The sequence below is a fragment of the Megalopta genalis genome, chromosome 3 (genome assembly GCF_051020955.1).
Source record: "Megalopta genalis isolate 19385.01 chromosome 3, iyMegGena1_principal, whole genome shotgun sequence".
Taxonomy (NCBI): domain Eukaryota; kingdom Metazoa; phylum Arthropoda; class Insecta; order Hymenoptera; family Halictidae; genus Megalopta; species Megalopta genalis.
This window is the reverse complement of record NC_135015.1, coordinates 29,447,438-29,471,230: the sequence shown is the minus strand read 5'-3', so window position 1 is coordinate 29,471,230 and position 23,793 is coordinate 29,447,438. Positions and strand designations below refer to the sequence as shown.

The window sequence follows — 23,793 nt, the reverse complement described above, 5'->3', positions numbered from 1 at the left end:
ACAAATAAATACACGTGGAACAGAAAAAATAATATTTATAGCACTTCTTCCATGGACACAAAATGACTCTGCCTTAGGCGACCTTAAGCCTATTAATACCTTAAGCGTCTTAGGGTTAATATACGCCCGCTCCTTAATTTACGCGGAAGTTCGTTCGCGCGAATTTCTTTCTTACGCGGAAAATTATAAAACCACTTACGCGGTATTTTACAAACGCGATATCAACTTACGCGATCGGAATTTACGCGGTCAGCAAATCATTGCGAAGCTCTTGAATTAGACAAAAAATTCGAGAATACAATTATAGACATCGATACGGATATTGATCTAATTTCGACAAAATGAAATGTTCCAGCGAATATTAGAAAATTTCGGAAAACTTAGTAAAGGAAGAGATTTAATTTAATTTATTTAGCATAAACGCGCCGTATGTAATTTCAATTTTTCTACGTAAAGTTCGACGTAATTATAGTAACAGTGATAATAATAGAATAATAGTAAAAAAATGAAAATGAAATATTGCAGACAATATGAGTAAAATAAACAAAGCGACGTGGCTGATGAATTTGTGCCAATTACAAAGAAAAGAAAGAAAGAGATAGATAGAAGAGATAGAAGATATTATTATATTCTTTATTATCATACTATTATTTATATTCTCATCCATATTATTTTTTTATTTTATTACAAAAAATAATTTCTAACGAATAATGAATTATCGTTATCCGAAAAAAAAAGTTCGACCAAAGGGTATTCATTCGGATAATTACCTTACATAAATATTTATTCGTAACAATTCGAGCAACGCCCAACACTGATGATAGCTTGCATGTAAGTATAATAAAATGAAACGTAACAAAGACATTTTGAATTAAAATTTTACAGTGTTGCATCGAAATGATTGAATTGACAACAGAGTTCGATGTTTGAGGTTATGTTTTTTCGAGTATGATTTTTCGAGGTTATGTTTATTTGACGTGAACGAGCTCGTTGAACCATTTCACGCGAAGTTGGGCACCTTTTGGACTACTTTGGCATACTCAAATTTTGATAAAATTTGAATATGTGTGGTCAAAGCCCAATTTCGCTTATTTCAAATGCCTTCAGGAATCGTCTCTTTCCGGATGTTAACATAATTATGAGACAGCCTGTAGGGTATAGAATTCTCAGTTGTTCGGTATTCACGAGAATAAAGTGCTGTTTTATGACTTTCCAAGGCAACTGTACACGCGTGCAACGTCGGGGCGCGTGAACGAACTCGCTTTCCGATTCGCTTGAACGTTATAGTAAAAGAGAGTCTAATGCATCGTGAATGGTTATACAGAGTGTTTTACGTATGTGTACGAGAATTTCATCGAAATTATCGATAATGCACACGTGTTTATGGTCCGGGATCAATAGTTTCATTACGGACGTCTTTTATTGTTTATTATCGACTCCTGTGAAATAATCGTTTAGTTTTTGCACAATAATAATATGGAACATGAAGTAAACGGCGTTGATGTAGTCTTACCAGACAGTAAAAACTATTAGCACACTTCGTTGAACAATTAACTAACCCTCAGTTCCCAAGAACCAGAGGAGCACCAAATTAATAGCTGCAGTTAAATAATTACAGGAGTATATATATATATATATATAACGATTAAACAAATTATCATTCTTGCGGATCATTTCAGATTCGCATGCTACGTTTCCTTAAACGTAATAATTGTTTTCCAATTGCTTCAATTCGATCACATTTTTTAACATTATTTGGCATTTCTTATGAACAGTTTAAACGAAAAAGAATTTATTGAATTGAAACTATCTTGTCAGCTTATTAGGGTGATTACAATGGTGTTACAATAATTATAGACTCGAAACTAACTTTTACACGTTCAGCGACATTTAAACAAAAACTTAACGATATATCACATTCGTATATTTCTATTTTCTATTATTTCTAATATAGAAATATAGAAATATAGAGTTTTTCTTGGTTTTTGTTTAAATATTTGCAAAAATGTAAACGTTACTTTGAAGTTATAATTAGCAAAATTTGAAAAAGACGTTTTGGTCATTGTCTAGTATGCTAGTCCCTTTGTCATCTAAAAAAAAATTCAAGTCACTTAGCCCAGTTTCAAAAAAAATTATTGCATCTTAAAATAATAAAAGTGTTAAAATAATTAACACTTTTGCGAGCCACTGTAATTCACGATGTTCGAATTGAATTTCTATGTTGTAAAATCTTTACAGTTGCTAACGACAATTTAAATCACGTAAAAAAAAATCAGATCATTTCTATTGCATAATAATTGCAAAATCAGCCTGCACGAACAAATTCGAATATGATGCATTTTATTTGGATAATTTTTATCGAATCCCTTACGCAATGCCAATAAACGTTTGGTAACGTATTTTGTTTTAATTTAATCCAACGGTGACGCGCGTTGCATCAGCGCCCTGCGAATTCCAAATTTAATATATTCATCGTTGATTACCGTACAAAAGGGTCCAAGTTGTCGATGATGATGATGATAATAACGCTTTATCGGGTGCAGTAATTATCCTCTGCCTACCCGTAATCGGTGCAATAAAAACGACATAACGTCGACGACAATGATCGTCCGAACGCACGAAATTTCGACGAGAGGCTCAAATAAGCGTGTTCTAAGAATTTCGTGAAGCATCGGTTAACGGTCACAACGGGCAGCGATAACGCGATCAAACACGCGGTCCCCGAAAACTTGTCGCTATCGAATTGACAACGGGCCGGGTTACATGGGTTTTCAATCTCGTCTCGACGTCACCGGCTAAACCAAATTATATATACTAAATAAACCAAATATCGAAACCATATTAAGTAGACGGGCGACGTAACGCCGCGATACCATCGGCTAGATAACGTAATTTAATCACAGATTCAACGGGACTAGATTCGTTTGTTTTGTAAATCACGGTGGCATCGAACAGTGTCAAATCTTTTATTGGTTTTACCTCGATTTAGATCCACTTTATGGCATCGGTGTTAAATTACCGTTGGCTGGCAGAGACGGAGAGAAAATTAATCTGACTAATGATTACGAATTATTATTGATTACAACTCGTTCGTTATTACAACTAATTTATAATAATTCGGACGAAAGTAAACTGATCAATGATTAATAATAATTATAAGTCGTTCGTTATTCTAACTAATTTACAATAATTTATTATAGCTTGTGTATAATAATTTATTACCACTAATTTATATCAATTAATAATTCGTTAGTTATTATAATTAATTAATATTAAATTATTACAATTAATTTATAATAATTTATAAGTTTATAGTTATTATAATTAATTTATAATAATTCGGCAGAAAGTAAATTGATCAATGATTAATAATTATAATTCGTACGGTGTTATAACTTACTTACAATAATTTATTATAACTTACATATAATAATTTATAACTCGTTAGTTATTATAATTAAATTGTATCAAATAATTAGGACTAATTTATAATAATTTATAACTCGCTAGTTATTATAATTAAATTACATCGAATTATTACGACTAATTTATAATAACTTGTAACTCGTTGGTTATTATCATTAAATTATATCAAATTATTACAACTAATTTATAATAGTTTATAGCTCGTTATTTATTGCAACTAATTTATAACTCATTAATTGTTACGACTAATTTATAATTTGATAATTATTATGACAGAGTAATTGAGCGAAATTAATAATTGATTGTTAATCATTAACAATTATAACTCGTTAGTGCTTGTAACAAATTTATAATAATTAGTTACATCTAATCTATAGTAATTCATAACAATAAAATTCATAATGCATAACAATATGCTATAACTCATTTATTTACTTATTTATTTTCTGCGGGAAATAAAACCTATTAATTAATTCATAACAATTTACTGTATTAAACAACGAATGACGTGAACAACAGATACAAAGTATTAGTATCCTTGAAGAAAGTTTGAAGGCGCCACATTCGACCGAATTTCCAATTAGCGTAGCTCCGTGAACAATGTAACGGTTGCTGATTGTAAATCCTCTCCATTATTATTTGTAACCAAAATCAATTTCCATCATTTATAATGCTTATCGGTAACCAAGACGCATAAAATATTATTGGGTTGGCAACTAAGTAATTGCCGATTTCAGTTATAGATGTTTCTCACTCCCATTTTTATGATATCCGTAAATGTTATATTATAAAATTGTTATTATTATTATTATGTCATTTTTTATTATCCGTGAATGTTAGCAACTGGACAAATTGAATGCAACGGTCAAGGAAAAGCGACCAGAATTGGTCGATCGTAAAGCTGTCATTTTCCAGCAGCCATCGGATTACCACTTATTTCGATCCCTGGACAACTCGCTTCGTGGTAAAACTTTTAACGATGATGACGCTGTAAAATCTCACTTAACTCAGTTTTTGGCCGAAAAGGATCAGACTTTCTACGAGCGTGGAATTTTCAAGTTGTCAGAGAGATGGCGAAAGGTCATCGAACAAAATGGAAAATACATTACAGATTAAACTTCATTCCAAGTAAAAAAAAATTTTTTATTTCATTTAACAAATCGGCAATTACTTAGTTGCCAACCCAATACATTTTTCTAATCGTTACGTCTCCGATAATTTCCTTCAAACGATGACTACTCTTTATCTGAATAAATATCGATCCTTCATCGATGATCTCTTCCTCAGAAATTGCTGACATAACTGTCACTTTTGGTAGGAAACGTTACTTTTTCGATTAGAACTGTTGACCGTAGCGAGGAAACGCACGAAATCCCGTCACCTGCCACGGCACCACCCACGCGGCACGCGTGACGCCCGTACGGTTACGCTCGTTCTCATAATCGAGCCGTGAGAACCGGCCGAGCTATCGATGATAGAAAGTTATCTGCGTAAGGGGTCCGGCCCGATATTATCGGTCCTGTATCTCTTTTATTGGCATGTGGGTCATCAGGAAGGCACGCGTCCCGCGAACCGATACGTGACGATAGCTCGCGCGGCCCGACAAAACGGTGAACCGTCGGTGCCGTTCGCACGGGGCTCATCGGGACGCTCTCCGGAAAAGCAACTAATGACCAGCAATATCCGCGCGTCATTAGCCACGCTCTGCCGGTGGCGTAAATCATCCGGAGCCGCCCGCGCCGCGACTTTTATCTTACAACGAAGGAACATTGTAAATCACCTGTCGCCGGCATCCGCGACCCTCGACGCAATCGTTCACGTGATTTCGAGCGGCTTGCCTAATAACCGGACCGATCGATAGAAAGTAAAATGATAGAAAGAGGGTGCATCCGGGCATCGAGCGCGTCCTTAAAGCGCTCGGAAAGAATTTGACCTTGCGCAACGAAAAGATCTGCCGTTCGTAGTTGTGGTACAAGTATCCGTGGTTCGCGACGAAAAAATGGCGTACTTTAAAATCCACGTGATTTTTGTTCATTTAACATTGCAACCGAGGTTTAGGAACCTGGAAAATACCGTTGTAGGGTAGAAGAGCCAATTACTGTGTTCTGGTAGCACGCTATGTGCGGGAGAAGTATTGATACTATTTCGAAACATCTTTTGAAATCTTAAAAAGTCTCGTTATATACTTGTTATCGAAATCTTAACGTCAGTTTTGTAAATATTCAATGTTATTCAAGAAGCGGATTTTTTCAAAATTCGCTGATTTTCTCTCTGTTGGACGTGAGTAAGACTCGATCTATGAGGTGCAGAAAGTGTGTTAGCAGTCTTCAGGAATTTTTGCTATTAAACACAACTTTAGCAATTTAAATAACATTTCTTTGTAAATTTCGAAGTTTCCTTTATCGATGTCAATTCTCCCGTGACACAAGTGTCAAATCTTATTTGAATATTATGAGAAAGAAAAGAAAGATCTGGAGCCAGTTACTGTGTGTCTATGATCTACAAAAAATTAGTTACTGTGCTCCCTCTCTGAATACTGAGTCTCAGTAACTGTGCACAATAAAAATTTAATATTTAGCACACCTTACTAAATTTTATTTATATATTTTATTCATATAAATATAATTTAAAATATAATATAAAATATATAAATTTTATTTTCTATAAAAAAATGTAATATCGTAATAAAAGTGATTTAAATTTTATATTTTGTTAACAACTGTAATACAATAATAAATCATTTAAAAGATCACGTTGGAGATGACTGTTTCAACAAAATTATATATAATTACAATAAATATAAAATTTAATTCAAATGAATTTTTATTGCAAATTTGAATTACAATAAATTCTAATAGAAATTTAATTGGACGTTTTAAATTATTCTACGATCTCAAGAATGGCCTGGACTTGTATTATAAAGTATTATAATTGATTTTTAATAATTTAATTAGACTGTTTAAATTATATTGCGATCTTAAGAATGGCCAAACTAATTGTTCTACTCTCTTTTATGTGCCGTTGATGTTTTCGTGTCAGGATCTTTTATACGTATATTCCGGCACGTCTGCTTTAAGTTTCGCTTTGGCGCTACAGACCCAGTAGTCGAATGATTGACGTATTGGCGTTTCTTTAATTATATTTCGCAGATCTATTTCAAGAACATTGTACTTTCGGCACTTGCTCATTAATGAATGTAAACTGAGAACTATTTTCCGTTTACGAATAAATAAACTATCATTAAGTAATAACAAATAAACTATCATGAAACTGCAAATTAGTATATAAGTATTGTTGTTATCAAATTAATGTTCCAATTACACTGCGGATTTTCATGTAAAATAATAAGTTGCACAAATTAGAAAGACATCATTTCTCCTAATTCCTTCACGGTTTTTGCCCAGTCATTTTAGCCGAAAATGCATAAAATGCACCGTTCGATTATATTAATTATAGGAAAAATTGAAGGATCAATTGACGCAAAGCGATTAAACTTCGAAAACAATTTTAAATGTTAATTCTCAGAGACGATTTAGTAAAGATAATAAAAATTTATTTAGTAAAACTGTCAATTTTAAATTGTTGGATCTGTCTTTCCCTTTTCATGGCTCTCTCGCACCGTACATCGTAAATTCGGTTCAATTGCACCGTAACAAAAGCTGCGAACAAAAATAAGAATTAGCAAGAGGCGCTCGTCCCTCGAAGCACGGTACCCGCAGCAATTTGAGCATGCCGCTGCGAAACGCTGTCATCTTGAGACGACCTCTCCCAGAATGCTTTCTCGGGGCAGTTCCGCGCAGACGTCCATTTTTTACAAACCCACACGTTCGTTCTGATAAAGGGAGCTGCGCCAACAAGCAGGTGCCCGGGCCCCGGGAACTTAACGAATGAATTTGACCAGAGCTGGATCGCGGCGTATGTCTGTCAGCCGAGGGTTAATGAAATTGGGCTCGTCTCTGCCGCGCCAGAAGCTCCGATGCTGTTTACGGTTCGAGAGTGCCGTTTATTGTAACAAACAACAATATTTCCACAGTCTCAACAATGTACAGCAAAATCCGCGCGCGTGGACAAATGTATTTACAAAACTGGTGATACAGCGATTTCGCCCCAATTCGTGCTCGGATTGCGCACGAAAGTGGCAATTTGGGAAGCGGAGATACGATTATTCGAGCCTTGCATTTCGTTTTTATACTTTTATACTTTTATACTTTTATATTATTTTATATATAATATAAATAGATATATATATTATTATATATTATTATATTATATATATATTATTATACGATATATATGAAAAATAATATATAAAAATACAATATATATTGTGTTATATATATAGTAAAAATAAATAAATAAATAAATGTACATATATTATTATTATTGTTATATATACATTTTTATATATTTATTTATTATTATTATTATATATAAATTTATATATATATATATATATATATATATATATATATTATTATATATATTATATTATATATATATAATATAATATACTATATTTTATACTTTTTATACTTTTTATTTATAGTCAACAACTATGAAAACGTGATGCAAGGCTCGAATAATCGTATCTCCGCTTCCCAAATTGTCCGTTTTTTCTGCGCAACCTGAGCGCGAATTAGGGAGACATTACTGTACATAGGAATACAGTAAAGTCTCCCTAATCGACGCTCAGTTTGTACACAAGAATGAACAAATACGGGAAGAGGAGATACGATTGTTCTAGTCTCGCGGCTCGTTTTCACAATGCTCAACAATTATAAATTGTCGACAACTATAAAAGGCTCGAACGATCGCATCTCCTCTTCCTAAATCGTCAATTTTTTTTTGCGCAATCCGAGCGCGAATTAGGGAGAAATTACTGCGGTTCGGCGGGCCGCGTCGCTGAACGACCGCGAAGCGTCGACCGTCGCACAGCGGCGAAGATTGTTTAACCGTTTAAACGCTCGCGAGATGTTGTTTCTGTCGAAAAGTTCTTCCGTCCTTCTCCTGTCGATAGTTGCGAGCGTGTCCGTATAGAAAACTCGAGCCAATTCCACTTTCGTAACTCCGTTTCGAAGCGGAAAAGTGGATAGAAGCTTGGCAACACTGTGGACGGCCATTTTGTGTCGGCTACGCCATCTTACGTTCGATCCAATTTGCCGAGACGTCGGAACTTCCCGGCGCTGTTCGCTGTTCTGACGAGAACACGTCCCCGTCAGTGTTCAACAATCGTTACAGATTTGTTATTTTCATGACAAATAATATTAACAACCGTAACTATGGTACAACAATCGCAAATATAATTATTATCAACAACGCTCGCGATTCGTAACGCAAAAACTGCGAGCCTTCCTCAGCTTGCGGTTGATTAGCGCGTTCAGCGCCGACAATCGACCGCTAAAATTCCTTCAAAATCAAAGCAATTTGATTAATTAAACCGAAACTAGAAAGTTAAAATTGATCACGAATTCAGTTCACAAATCCTAGTCAAACTCAGCTTGTTCGAACATAATTACGACGAAAATGAACTTTCGATGTTGCTCAAAAATTAATGTTACCGATCATGATCTGACCGATGCGGCGCTGAACGTGTTAACAAATGCGAGGCTTTATGAACAGCAAAACAATCATCGATGATAATTGATCCGTGGGGAAGATGGTATCAGTTGGAACAAAGTTAACGGGATTTATGGTCACTTTTACTCTCTCCGGCGTCGCCACTGCTGTGCGACCTGCTCTTCTTGGCCTCATGGCTGCCCTTCTCCCCATGGACGACCTTGTGACTGTGGTGACCGTCCTGACCCTCGGATTCCTTGTGACCCTTCTTCAAATTGTACTCCTTACCCTTCTCGAACTTCGTCTCCTTACCGTGCGCCTCCTTCTCGTCCTTCATATCGTGGTGGCTAATCTTATGGCTGCCGCCCTTCTTCGTTTCGTGATCATGGTGAGACTCGCCCTCCTTCTCCGTCTCGCCGTCTTCGTTGAAATCGTCGAAGAACTCGGTGTACTTCTCGAACTCGTCCTGGAACAGAAGTCGCAGCTCAAACATAATTCCGCGAGCGTTTTATTTCGAACCAGCTTCGTTTTCCAATTTTTTCAGAAGCTGTTAAAACTTCGATGTTTTTCGTTTCGAAATTTGAGAAACTTTAGATTATCCTCGCTTTAGAATCATATTTCGAGAGACTGAAAATTCTGTTGAACCTGTGTAATTTCGTTTTAATACTCGACGATGCAATTTCTTTTTACACGTAGAATAGAAAGCGTGTTAAAATGTTTTGAGGAATTTGTAAGGTAAGCGTTCCGGTGATTAAGGAAAGAATTTCTGTTATAAGGCGGTAGAAAGCGCATTTTTATGCAGAATAAAAATATTCTAACACGGTTGTGAGATATATAAGTTGAATAAAAATGAATTGTTTCCTTTCATTAATTTTGTTAAGTCGAGAACAGTGTAGCAATGCGGTAATTTCTCCCTAATTCGCGCTCGGATTGCGCTAAAAGATTGACAATTTAGGAAGAGGAGATACAATTATTCGGGCCTTGTGTCTCGTTTTTATAGTTATTGGCAATGGGTAACTATAAAAACGAGCCGCAATAATCGTATCTCCTCTTCGCAAATTGTCCATTTTTGTGCGCAATCTGAGCGCGAATTAGAGAGAATTTATTGTATTATTAAATTCTTCATATGTCCTCTCTCACAAAACGTTATATTTCAGCTAAACATTTTTGTCATATATGTATAAAATTCGCAGTTTGCTTATGTGACTAATAAAAGTCACATTTGAATGCGGATAAGTTCCTCGGAAAATGTAGATCGTCTATTTTTCAAAATGCATATCAAAAGATCATCTTTTCATCACTAGGACATTTGCTTTACACTGTTATTGGAATTGACTAAATTAAAAAGTATATATTTTCGTTGGAAAAAGACGGAGACATGAAATATATTAAAATTCCTTGTTTCGACTTTGGAAAACTATTTACGAATGAAACAACAGACTAAATTCATCGGGGCAAATTGGTCCATTAAAAACCCACCTTCTTATGTACAGTATGTTGTCCCTTTGTGCTGTAACCCTTTTGGTGGTCGCCCTTTTCATCGTACTCGGAGCCCTTCTCCCCTTTCTCGCCGCGTTGATGCTCCTGGTGATATCCACCCTCGTCATCATGTTTCTTTTCCTTGCCTTCCTTCTCGTCGAAATAACTGCTCTTCTTCTCCTTGTCGTGATGGCCCTTATTGGCTTTCTCGTGCTCGTGTCTGCTCTTGTAGCCCTTCGAAAAAACAGACGAAAACAATTTATTAATTTGTGCATCACTTTATTGCTATCGAGCAGCGAAGCAATTCGCGAAGCCTTCGAAAACCTTCGTTCTACGCAATCCAATTAACCATGCCACTAATCTCTTTGATAACATGTAGAAACCTCGAGTAACGTGTTCTACAAATCTTTACCAAACCGTTCCTCTGTACAGAATTGTTTAATACACAAATTATTAAACGTCAAACCCGTGTATAAATTATCAAGTTGTCTCGAGCAACATGATCGACGAACGTCTATCGAAACCATTATTTAAACCTCGAACGTCGGACCATTTTCACAACTCTTTTATTGACGATTTTTATAACAATTCTGAGCATTATTCAACAATTTTTTTTAAACTGATCTTTGAAGGTGTTTCTTGCAGACTTATTAGCCTTTCTGTTGTTCCCAATGTAACAGCAATTTATTTCATTTTATTGCTGAAAATTGAATAATTCAGTAAACGATTTGAATACTCTGGGTCAAATCTGTCGCCATGCTAGAATTAAAATACAATTATTTTAGATACAGGTACGAACAAATAAATGCGGATTAAACAATGCATTTTTTTTGTGTCACGATAACTCATAATTTTTCCGACAAAAAAAATACTTTCACGATTATTAATATAATTATAAAAGTAATTATGAAATAGATTAATTTATATGTATATGCCTGTAGAAAATTTTGTCTAAATTGGTTAACTTTGCTATAAGCTACACAAACAATTAGTATTTTCGATTTATATATTATATAACTCATACTTTCGAAACATGATTTTTTTTATTGTTTTTTTTATTCCATCCAATTTCTATTTTAGCAAAAATTTGTTCACACATTATTTTGCAAATTAAACCTTCTGTCAGCCCAAAAAAATTCAACACGTTCGGTGCAATTTTCAAAAATTAATTCCGTTTTAAAAGATGTGTCCACGTACACTTACCGACACGAGTTAAGAAACATGTTGCACAGATTCTTATTCTTATTCTTGGGTATACATAGTAAACCTCCTTGACATAGAATAAATATTAGTATTATGTCAATGAAAATACTAAACAAAGCAGCACTGCAATATAAACGATGTGTTATATGCATCGCTATAATATGTATTTTTAATTGAATAAAACGTTGGGTAGTGGAGCCAGTTACTGTGGGATGACTAATTGCTGTGCTTTTGATATATTTTCGAGCAAAATTAATTTTATATTTTTCGAATAAAACATATTCAATTCTTTCATTCAAAAATAAACAAAATAAAAGAATACAAAAATTTAATCACCCAACAAATCAACAGAATAACAAAATAAACAATTTAATGTCTTAACAAATAACCCAAATAAAAGAATAGAAAATTTTAATATGTCTCAAGAAACAAACGAAATGAAAGAATAAAAAGATTTAATATGTCTTAAAAAACAAATGAAATGAAAAAATAAAAAAATTGAATATATCCTCAAGAAACAAATAAAATGAAAGAATAAGAAGATTGAATAAATCTTGTTCGTTAAAAATATAATATTAATTATGCCTGAAAACAGCCCAAAGGCGCAGCAATTGTCGTCCAACAAAATATTGAAATGTGCTAAAATGTTAATTATATCTATTGTATAAAGTGTCTTAACTTTCGCCGGCGAGTGTACATCAACCAAGGCGAATCCTAGGAATTCCTCGAATTCCTGGTCAGCACAATTAACAAAATGGCATCATTTGTCGTCGCGCTGAATGAAATTAGAATTCTACCTTCTTCCCCTTCTCCCCCTTCTCATCCTTATGCCCTTCCGATCGTTCCTCGTCCCCGCCCATCTCGACCTCGCCATCGCCTCCACTTCCGGTGGCAGCTGCGTCACCATCGTGCCCTGCACTCCCCTTATCACCCTGATGACGTTGATCCTTGTGCAAAGACACGTGGGTGCTCTCGGCCTCAATATCACCTTCCCCTTCATCACTGCGGCCCAGCTCGGTGCTGGCATCTGAACTTGCCTCGCGACTATCCTCTCTGCTCCCATCATCCGACCGCGTCTGATAATGATCCTCTTTTTCCATCTTGCTCGCCGCCTCGCCCGAGTCCTCATCGGCGACGCCGGTGGCATCGGCAACGCCATCGACCTCTCGATCACCAGCAACATCTCTCTCCTTCAAGTTGCTCTTCCAAGGACTAGCTGAGCTGACTTCGTAGTCCCTAACCGAGGCTGTCGTCGACGTTGGCTGGTAATAATACCCTGGATTGCTATAATAAGTACTCAGCGATGTCAAGGGGACAGCAGTTGAAGAAAGGCCGCCGGAGGACACAGTGACGTCGGGAGTCTGGGCGTTCTGGTAGCCGTCTAGACTCGTTGGAGCCACCGACAGTGTCCTGGTAGCTTCCTCAGGGCCATAATTGGTCTGAAGAGGTCTAACATTCGCATCTTCTCTAGCAACAGGCTTCACAGTTGTGTAGGGAACAGGCGTGGTAACCTTGAAGCTCTCGGACTCCTTCGATCTTTCGGTAGCAGCCTCGTCGTTCCTGATCACCTGAACGCTGGGACGCTGTCTTCTGCTCTTCCTCTCGTACAGTCTCCTATTCGAGGGAGGTCCAGCACCCTTGGCAGCCTCGGCTACCTCGGAGTGGCTGTTAGGCTCTCCAACATTGCCTCTCAAAGCGTTCCACTGATTTCGACTGTTAGCCCGCCTTGTCAAGGTCGCGCCCTGATCTGCCAACTTCTCCAAACTGCCTTCCTGGTTTAGTCTAACTAACGGCGACCTGGCAAACGACCTTGGCGCAATGTCCGGCTTAGCTACCGGCCTTCTAGCCTTGCGTTCGTCCTCGCTGTGAATCGCGCTGCGCGCCCTCGACGCGTCAATGACGGGGTAATTGTCGCCGTCGTTGCTCTTGGAAGCATCTTGGTGGCTCGGAGCTTTCTCCACACGTTTGCGGGCTCTTCCTCGCCGCGTTGATATGGTGGAAAGTGCCTCGACGATTGTGGGAGTGGTGCGAACTGGAGATGGAGTCGAAGGTCTTAGCGATTCCGAAGAGAACGGTCTACGATGGCTTGCGAGCTTTGGAAATATCGAGGCCTTTGGTTTCGGGTCTTCCGATGGCGCCGAGGAGACTGGATACTGCAGCTTGGGGAACCTCTGCTTCGCCTGTCTGACCGACGCCACTGGGTAGACGTACTCGAACTCGCTGGCGTTCTGCTTGTGGAGGCTCTCGAAGCTGGATTTTTGGGGATAGAGTGGCGTCACTACGGTTTTCTTGATTTGGGGGATTTCGTAGTAGAGGAGATCGATCTCCGGAGCTGTTGCGATCGTTGTGTGACTGTTCAAGGCTCGAGAGTCTGGAAACATCGAGGTGTTACTAGCGAGCAGAGTTAGACATTATTCGAATTGTTTCGAGTAAATATTCATCGATAATAATTATTCTAATGAATCTTTTTTAGTCGAATATTTTATTCGAGTGAACTCTTTTCACTCATTTTTTTATTCGAATAGTTCTTCATTTTTTAATCGAATAATTCTTCACTCTTTATTCGAATAATTCTTTAGTTTTTATTCGAGTAGTTCTTCATTTTTTTATTCGAATAGTTCGTCATTTTTTAATCGAATAATTCTTTGTTATTTATTCGAATAATTGTTCATTCTTTATTCCAAGATATTATTCGAACAGAGATTGTAAAATTATTTGAATAATAATGCCAATAATTGTTGACCGTTTCTTTTTGTAAATATAAATCATTGAATGTACGATGATTTCCTTTGCATCCGAAGAAATATTATTTACTTATCCGTCGATGATCCATTTACTCGATACACTAGTTTAAAAAAAATTTAATTGTAAAAATTAACATAGAAGACATGAATCAATGAACTAAAGGGAAACACTATAACTCATTCGAATAACAAATGATTTCTTATCCAAATATGAATTTTGATTCGAATAAATTCTTATTCAGATTAATTTTTATCTAGATAAATTTTTATTCGATGATGTCGAATAAAATTTTGTTCGTTAATCATTATCTCTTATTCACCTTGCGGCTTTTTTTATATATATTTGAAATATATTTTAAATATATAATAATAATAAATATATATAATATATATAATATATAAAAATGTATATATAATAATAATATATATTTATTTATTTATTTATTTATTTTTATTATATATATAACACAATATATGTTGTATTTTTATATATTATTTTTTATATATATCGTTTATACATATATATCCCCAAATTGCCCACTTTTGTGCACAATCTGAGCACGAATTAGGAAGTCATTACTGTATTCAAATTTGAAAAATTCGCAAAGCCTGAAAAATGCTGGGATTGTTTCGTTCGGTTCGAACGACGTTTACGAAATATATTCACCAGAACCAGTCTCGATCTTTCGTTTCCTCTTCGTGTTCACCTTCTGCGGCTCGTACCCGATCACCGACATGGCGTCCTGGATGTTATCCACGTCCTTCAAGTCGTCCATGTTTAACACCAACAATTCCGTTTGATCTACCTGTAGATCGAGAGCCACTGGAACGATCCTCCTCCCATTGGCGTTCTTCTGATCGTCTGTCATCGACGAAGATTTATTAAACAATTCTCCGATTGAGAATTTAAAATTACAAGATTTTCTTGTTACCATCATTCTCGTTCAGCGATGCTGTTGGCACCGGTCTTTTCGATTTGGTGGTTCGACTGTCCACTCGTGTCGTCTGCAATGTTAATTTAAAAGTGTAAGTAATATATATATATATATATATATATATATATATATATATTATATTATATTATAATTATATTATATATTATATATTATATTATATATATATAATAATTATAATATTTGATGATGTCGAATAAAACTTTGTTTGTTAATCTTTATCTCTTATCCACCTTGCGGCTTTTTTATATATAAATTTTTATAATAATAATAATAATAATAAATAAATATATATATATATATATATATATATATATATATATATATAATTTTTATTCAAAGATCGATTATTATCCAAATAAATTCTTATTCGAATAACAAATAAATTTTGATCCGAATAAATTCTTATTCAGATTAACTTTTATCTATATATATATATATAGATATATGTATATTATGTATAATGTAATTGCAACGATATAATGTAATTTGCAACGATATAGGTCGTTGTACAGTATGAAATACATCTGCGATTGTTTATACAGTCGATCCTCGTATAATGCGGTTAAGTCGTTCTGTGTTGTATCTAAACCGTCTTAAAAGAAACCTAGAACTAATACGAATCAGGGTAATCCGTCCCGTGTTATAGCGAAATCTTGTTAAGGGACGGCATTCAGACAGAGATCAACTACCAGTAGTTTCACAGATAAAATTTTGAATATATGCATTTTCATAGCATTTTTCACGCTGACTCGAATTATGTTGAAATTATTCTGCCAATTAATTTATCTGACAATACAAAAAATTGTTCTTTTATGGAAACGAAAATCGAATTGAGAGATCCGTACCGAATTCTTTTCAACATCGTGTACACAGACTGCAGTGTAAATTTGAGCTGAGAAGTTTTATTATTGTTCGAGTTGTTTCAATTTTGATAATAATTATTGGCGTTACAATCGGAGTTGGGTAAAATTTTATTTGGATGACGGATGAGAGATAAAGACTAACGAATACAATTTTATTGGAATAATTTATCTAGATAAAATTTTTAATAATTTAAAAGATAAAAATTTGTCCGAATGAGATCTTGTTCGAATAACAATTCCTACGGAAAATGAACGATTTGCATGAAAATGATGCAATATAAAATGTTTTTTTCACAGTTCTTCGATTTATTTCTTCCATATTCCTTTTCTCAAATGTTGCTTCTGTGTTGTTTGTTACTTTTGCGTAAATTAATCATTGATGCATAACTAAATAAACTTATGGAAATTTTACAATTCTATATGTAGATGAAATTAAACCGATCTAGAATGTATTGGTATAAATATATTCATGTAAAATTACGTAAAAACAAAAATCGTCAATAATTATTCGCAATATTATTCGAATAATTTTAGAAGAATTATGCGAAACGTTTCTAGTAAATAATAACAAATAAGCATTATACGAATAAAAATATTCGACTAAACAGAATTCATTTGGATAAATTTTTATATTATATATTATATATAATATAAATATATTATATTTAATTTATATACCGATATTTATTCGGTAGTGTCGAATACAATTTTATTCGTTAGTTTTTATCTCTTACCCGACATTTTAATAAAATTTTGTCCAGCTTTGTGATAGACGGCCGAAGTGCCAATAATTATCACTAAACTTGACATAACTCTAATAACAATAATAATAAAGTTTTCGTGCTAAAATTTTTTACTGCAATTTGTGAACATGATGTCGAAAAGAATTGTCCACGGATTCTTCAATCCGATTTCTTGTTATAAAAAAATTCGTTCATTATAAAACAAAATTTATTTGCTATCAAAAAAAAAATTAGTTGGCAAAGTAATTTGCACGAAATTCGAATTAGCCTAAAAAATTTCTAGTAGCTGTCTTTTTTGCCTGAATGCCCTCACTTAAACGAAAACCTAGAAGTAACGCATAAATCTGGGACAACTGTTCTATGTTATATCGTAATCGAGTTCTGCGAGTACTGTCATATACAGAGTGTGACACATAACTGTCGTCAAGATTTTTCAAGCACATTCGACAGTCCGACAAAGAAATGTTTCGAACGAAAGTTAATCAGTATTTAGTCGGCTACATTGTATATCGAAATATAACAAATTTCAAAAACTATTGTTTCTCGACTAAAAGTCAAGGTCACCTTGACTTTTCTAAATGACACCTTATGTTTTCGATTTCGTAGGGTTATTGTTGATGAAAAAATGAAATAGAATAGATTTCGATATCGACGCTTTTTTGTTGTTCAACCCTAAATTGCTGAAGTCAAGGTCATCTATAGTAGGTCTCATCATAGTATAGTAGGTCATTGAATTCGTTTTTTCGTCAGCAATAACCCTACAATGTCAAAAATACAAGATACCATTTTAAGAAGTCAAGGTGACATTGTCTTTTAGTCGAAAAACAATAGTTTTTAAATTTTTTGTATTTCAATATATAGCCGATTAAGTATTGATCACCTTTTATTCGATGCATTTTTTTGTCAGACTATCGAAAGTCTAAAAAATTTTGTGGCTGCAAGGAAAAACTCCAGCAAGTCATACGTTTTCACTTCCAAGTATTGAGTTCTGATAACTAATGCTTCCTTATAGTAGTGCTTCAATTTCACGATATTTTTTCTGATAAACGATCAATTTAAATTTTTTGAAATTATAACTCGCAGCATTTTTCCATATAGCCATAGAATTATAGACTCGAGGTAACTTTTACATTTTTAGTGATGTTTAAACGGAAACTTAACACAATATCATATTTCTATGGTTCTATTTTCGATCATTTACTATCATCTCTATCATTGCTACCATTTCTATCATTCCTATCATTACTATCATTCCTATAATTTCTATCATTTATATCATTCGTACCATTACTATCATTCCTATAATTTCTATCATCTCTATCATTTCTATCATTTTCATCATTTCTATCATTTCTATCATTTCCATCATTAGTATTTTTCCTATTATTTCTATCATTTACTATCATCTCTATCATTGCTACCATTTCTATCATTCCTATCATTACTATCATTCCTATAATTTCTATCATTCCTATCATTTCTATCATTTCTATCATTCGTACCATTACTATCATTCCTATAATTTCTATCATCTCTATCATTTTCATCATTTTCATCATTTCCATCATTTCTATCATTTCCATCATTACTATTATTCCTATTATTTCTATCATTTTTATAATTTCTTACATTTCTATCATTTCTATCATTTCCATCATTACTATTATTCCTATTATTTCTATCATTTTTATCATTCCTATCATTTTTATAATTTCTTACATTTCTATCATTTCTATCATTCCTACTATTTCCGTCATTCCTACCATTCCTATCATTCCTATCATATTTATCATTTCTACCATTTCTATTAGTTCTGACATTTCTATCATTTCTATCTTTTCTATAATTTCTATCGTATCCATCATTTCTATCATATCTATCATTACCATCATTCCTATCATTTTAATCATTTCTATCACTCCTACCATTCCTATCATTCCTATAATTCCTATCATTTCTATCATTTCTATCATTTCTAATACAAGTTCTACTAATAAGTTAAGTTTTTATTTAGATATATCAGTAACAATATAACTGTTACTTTGATCATAATTATAGAATTATGCAGACCACTGTATTGGTAGCAGAACATTTTTCTTCTAATATACAACAATTATAAACTCAAAGTAACTTTGACATCTTTACTGACAGTTAAACAAAAACCAGAAAAGCAACTATATTTCTACACTTCTATATTACTAGTAATAAAAAGTAAAAATATACAAACATAGTTCTTCATTTGATTTTTCTTCAAGCATCAATAAAAATATAAAAGTTCCTTTGAGTCTATATTTATTTACCCCACTGTGTATGAGCTGTGTCAGATAAAACCATGTTGCAACTTAAATGAATACCGTGTTGTAAAAGATATGTCGCATTTTTCACACCGTGTTATATCGGAACCATGTTCCGAAAGTACATGTCATAAGGCGGTCAATTGTAGCAAGTTAAAAATGCTATCTCAGTGAAAACAACTTAGTTCTGTCAAGAGCGCGAACACTGTAAAAAGTCACAGATTAAAATCACAAATTCAAACGAAATCTTTCTATCTAGCTTGTGTTAGTACGTATCACTTTATCACAGCAAACTGAAAAATAACAGAGAATTGAAGCACTTGTTATCCAATCGGTCATCGAACCATCCTCCACTACCTAAATTGCAAATTTTCAATTTCACTCGATCCATTTCCGCAATATCTCTCCGACATTCATTCAAATAGCTTCGCGAACCAAATTGGACATTAGCTCGACATTTGCGGAGAAATTAGGTGAATACAGAATCTCGATCGACGTCTGACGTTACCAGGTAAACAACAAGAAGCAACAGGGTTGCCACCGATGATCCACGGGTTCGCATGACTCGTCGAGGACACGACGAAGACTGGACTGCGATATCGAACCGTGCAGGCAATTATATCGAGTGGTTTCTCTTCTTAGGCCGGCCACTCACGAATTATACGACAATTTCACAGCGATTAGGAGCCGCTCGATCGTCGCTCCACCCGGTCGATCCACGTCGATCGAACGTCGATCGATCGTCCGGGCCCGGCTTCCTCCTTTCTCCGTCGGTTGCACAAGATCGTCGCTCGGCCAAATCGATCGGCCGAATCACAAAGCATCCCGGGGTCCCCTCGATCGGCGATCGTTACGCAATCCCGTTTTTCCGCGATCGGTTTCGCAACAATTGTCGACGCGGCTAACTCGATGAACGCGAATGCTGGAATTCGTTTATCATAAACGAACCCTTGGATGCAATGAGGCCCTCAGTGTCAAAAGTATAGTCATCTCCTCTTAATTCGCGCTCGGATTGCGCGCAAGCATGGACAATTTGGGAAGAGGAGCGCGTTGCACCGAACCTAAGAATGAAGAAGCGTCGGTTATCTGCTTCGATTTACGGTGATGTCTCTTTAATTGACGCTCAGATTGTTCACAGAAATGGACAAGTTGGGAAGAGGAGATACGATTATTCGAGCCTCGAGGTTGTGTCAAGGTTATGTCAAGGTTAAAGGTTATGTTGAGGTTCGTTTTTATAATCGCGAATTGTCAACAACTATAAAAACGAGCTGCAAGTCTCGAATAATTGTATGTATCTCTTCTTTCCAAATTGTCCGTTTTTGTGCAGAATCTGAGCGTCAGTTAGGGAGACACTACTGTATTCGGTTTTATTTGTAATATTTTCAATGTCATTTGGTTCGTTCAAAAACAGAATCGAAGTCTGATAAATTGTTCTTAAATTGCTCTTCGAATCAATTTAATTCTTCGTCATCCAGAAAATCATACCAACATCTAATGTGTTCTAGCTTCCCGGATTTTACGATTCGCTTTGGTGCGATTGGAATCCGCATTGAAAAATCAGTTGGAGAAAATGAAATACCTTGAGAAATATGAAAATAACATAGCTTCAAGAAATCATAGCATACACTATTATATAAATTATATTATTATATTAATATATATATATAATTTTATTATTAATTATATCTATTAATTATATCTATCTCGAGATAAGCAGCACAGTAACTAACGCACGAGCGAAAAAATAGATTTAGTTACTGTGCACAGTAATTAAACTATTGAAATTGAAACTATAAACAAAAATTCAAATACTATTATCATTAACATTGTGATATCTTATCTAGAATAATTATTTTTACTGAATAACAATCTTCATTCGTTCAGTATCTTTTTACGCTTTTTCGTAAGCTCCGCAGAAAATTTCACGAATTCAATATCAAAAAGTTCAAACAACTTTTGCATGTTTCATTTTAACAAATAAATAATTAATTAAAATTAATTAATAATTTGGTATGTCCCATATGATAAATATTATTATATTATAATTATATAATTATATTATTATATTATTATATTATTATATTGTTATATTGTTATATTGTTATATTGTTATATTATTATATTATTTTATTATTATATTATTATATTATTATATATATATAATTACTCCTGAAAATAAACAGAAGCCAAAGACTTCAAGGACCATAGTGTTATAGATGAACGAATTGACCTTGAAATGTACAATCCCATTACATAAGAAAAATATTCTATTAAAATATGTTCTATTAAAAAAAAAAAAACTAAGGTCACCGAGAAATCTCGGAAACACGACCCACCCAGCAAAAATTTGCGACCATTATAAGATATCCCCTTCGAAGCCGAGGATGATTTACGTGAAACATTTTTTTAAACGAGAGAGAGAGAGAGAGAGAGAGAGAGAGAATTATAGTTTAGGAGATAATTGAGAGCATTACTTCAAATAGGATCTAACCCTGCATATACATATACACAATGTAACAGTTGGGTTAGTTTATGTTATATATTAGGTTATATTCTCTAGGTATGATGTATGAAGATATGAAGATAAATTGCGGATTGCATTTTCGCTAAGGAAACCCTTCATTTTCGGATTGCAAGACATTTTTGGGACACCGTATAGACATATTGAACATTTCATCGAAATCGTTTAACGTTGTTATCAGTGGCAAAAAAAGAGTTACAACAATATAAGCTACAAAATCCATTTTCAATGCGAGATGAAAATGCAAACAGAACAACAAAAAAAAGGATTTCTGTCTTTGTTGAAATAGCAGAAGATTAAAATTTTACTGTTTCCTCCACTCGTTACTCAATCTTGTTGTAATTTTGCACAAGTAATCTTTATACCCGCGTCCATTCGCAGTAAAAAACAATTAATTGCAGAATCTCGAACATAACATAATTTTGGAACACCTTGTATATATATTTTGCTATCGCGGAAAAGCGATATTGTTGTATCTACCCCCGAGAAACCATTGTAATCCCGGTGGAACATGAATTGAAAATAAATATCGTATTATCTGATAAAAAATTCTACCGAAGCGTTGATTGTTTTGTGCTTCTCGTTTTTACATTTATTTCAATCGAGTATAGCAATTTATAGACAAGCTTATTCTGTTAGCTTGAATCGCATTTTACATGCTCGCTATCATTACATTTTTATTCGTACAACTTGTTATTCTTTTTCCCGTTGATATTTCGTTGCGACAGCTGCGATCACTATTACCACCGCACTCCCGTTCATGGAAAAATCAGTTGGAGATTAATCTGCGACTTCAAAAAAAACGCGAGATACATGGCCGGTACCTTGTTAGCGATATCGTGATTTTTGTTGTCGACGAATAAACTTTTTAATGGGATCATCCGCGCGCCGGCAGCTTTTATTGGTCATTTTTTCTTTCGTGCCGGCTCTCTCTGTCGCCGGCCCGTTTTTTTTTTACTCGACGAAAAAAAATATATATTTTTCTCAGTTTTGCAACGCGCTGAGAATAAAAACCAAAAAGTAACGAGTATTGTAGCACGTAATCCGTCCGGCGCATAATCCGGCGCGGAACCCGGGAAATCTCGTTTTACTATTGTCGATCTTGCGCAACACGGCTCCCGTCTTTTCGCGCGTGAAATCGCGAAACGAAGAACGACATATCGCCGATCGATCGTTTTACCGATCATAACGTGCGGTTTCAAGACGAAAGAACTCGTCCGGTGCAATGGGATTCGTCGGTTTCTGATGAAAAAAAAATCAAAAAACCGTCGTGCGACCGGCGGCAGGACTTTCTACCCTGTCGGTGCGCGAGAATTTTAATTAAAACAACGTTCGTGCCAGCTAGTTAGTTGCAATAATGCAAACAAAAAGGATCGACGGGAGTTTCTTGTTGAAATTAAATGTGTCACAATGTTTTCTGAGAAACAGAACAGGTTGGGCAATGAATCGTTTCTGTGCAAAAAGATAGAAATTCATTAAATTGGAACAGTATTTTGCAGAGGAGCTGAATGCACGGTATCTTTTATATGCAGTTTTCTATGCAGCCCACTGTGATTTGTATGAGAAAATGATTTAACAGAAAATGGAAGGTATTCATCGAAGGAATTTTTCTTACAACTGGCATTCAGACATGTGCTAAGTAAGTTGTAACGTATGTAATTGCATTGTACTTCAATTACATAGTAATTGAACTACATTGTAATTCAATTACATGGTTAGAACCTTTCATTTTATACAAATACAATGCAATTGAAATACAATGTAAATGAAATACAATGTGATCGACATACAGTGCAATTGAAAATTAATATAATAGTATAATATAATATAATAAATTGATAAACAATGAAATTTATATACATTGTAATTGAAATTCAATGTAATTGAAATACAATGTAATTGAAATACAATTCTTCAAATTACAGTCAAAAATTTTTAAGAAGCGAAATACACGTTTATGTTCTTCTTTCTTATTCATTCTTATGTTCTTCTTTGTAACTATAATTTC

The 23,793-nt window shown here is 34.5% G+C and overlaps 1 protein-coding gene across 1 annotated transcript; it reads right to left on the bottom strand.

Annotated features, from left to right (window-relative positions):
* Window positions 1-7,965: 7,965 nt before the first annotated feature.
* Window positions 7,966-19,842, bottom strand: LOC117222058 (uncharacterized). Its single transcript, XM_033473524.2, has 6 exons — window positions 19,773-19,842; window positions 15,341-15,413; window positions 15,076-15,270; window positions 12,462-14,035; window positions 10,462-10,695; window positions 7,966-9,448 (listed from the first exon to the last, which is right to left on the bottom strand). The coding sequence occupies exons 1-6, from the start codon at window positions 19,824-19,826 to the stop codon at window positions 9,104-9,106; spliced, it is 2,475 nt and encodes an 824-aa protein (XP_033329415.2). The 5' UTR covers window positions 19,827-19,842; the 3' UTR covers window positions 7,966-9,103.
* Between the last annotated feature and the right edge of the window lie 3,951 nt (window positions 19,843-23,793).

Excerpts from the sequence above, each read along its gene's own strand:
- LOC117222058 (XM_033473524.2), bottom strand. The coding sequence starts at position 19,826 with ATGCGAACCCGTGGATCATCGGTGGCAACCCTGTTGCTTCTTGTTGTT. Across the intron at positions 14,036-15,075 it reads AAAGATCGAGACTGGTTCTG|ACTCTCGAGCCTTGAACAGT; the intron begins GTGAATATATTT and ends CGATGTTTCCAG. Across the intron at positions 10,696-12,461 it reads AGGGGGAGAAGGGGAAGAAG|GGCTACAAGAGCAGACACGA; the intron begins GTAGAATTCTAA and ends GTTTTTTCGAAG.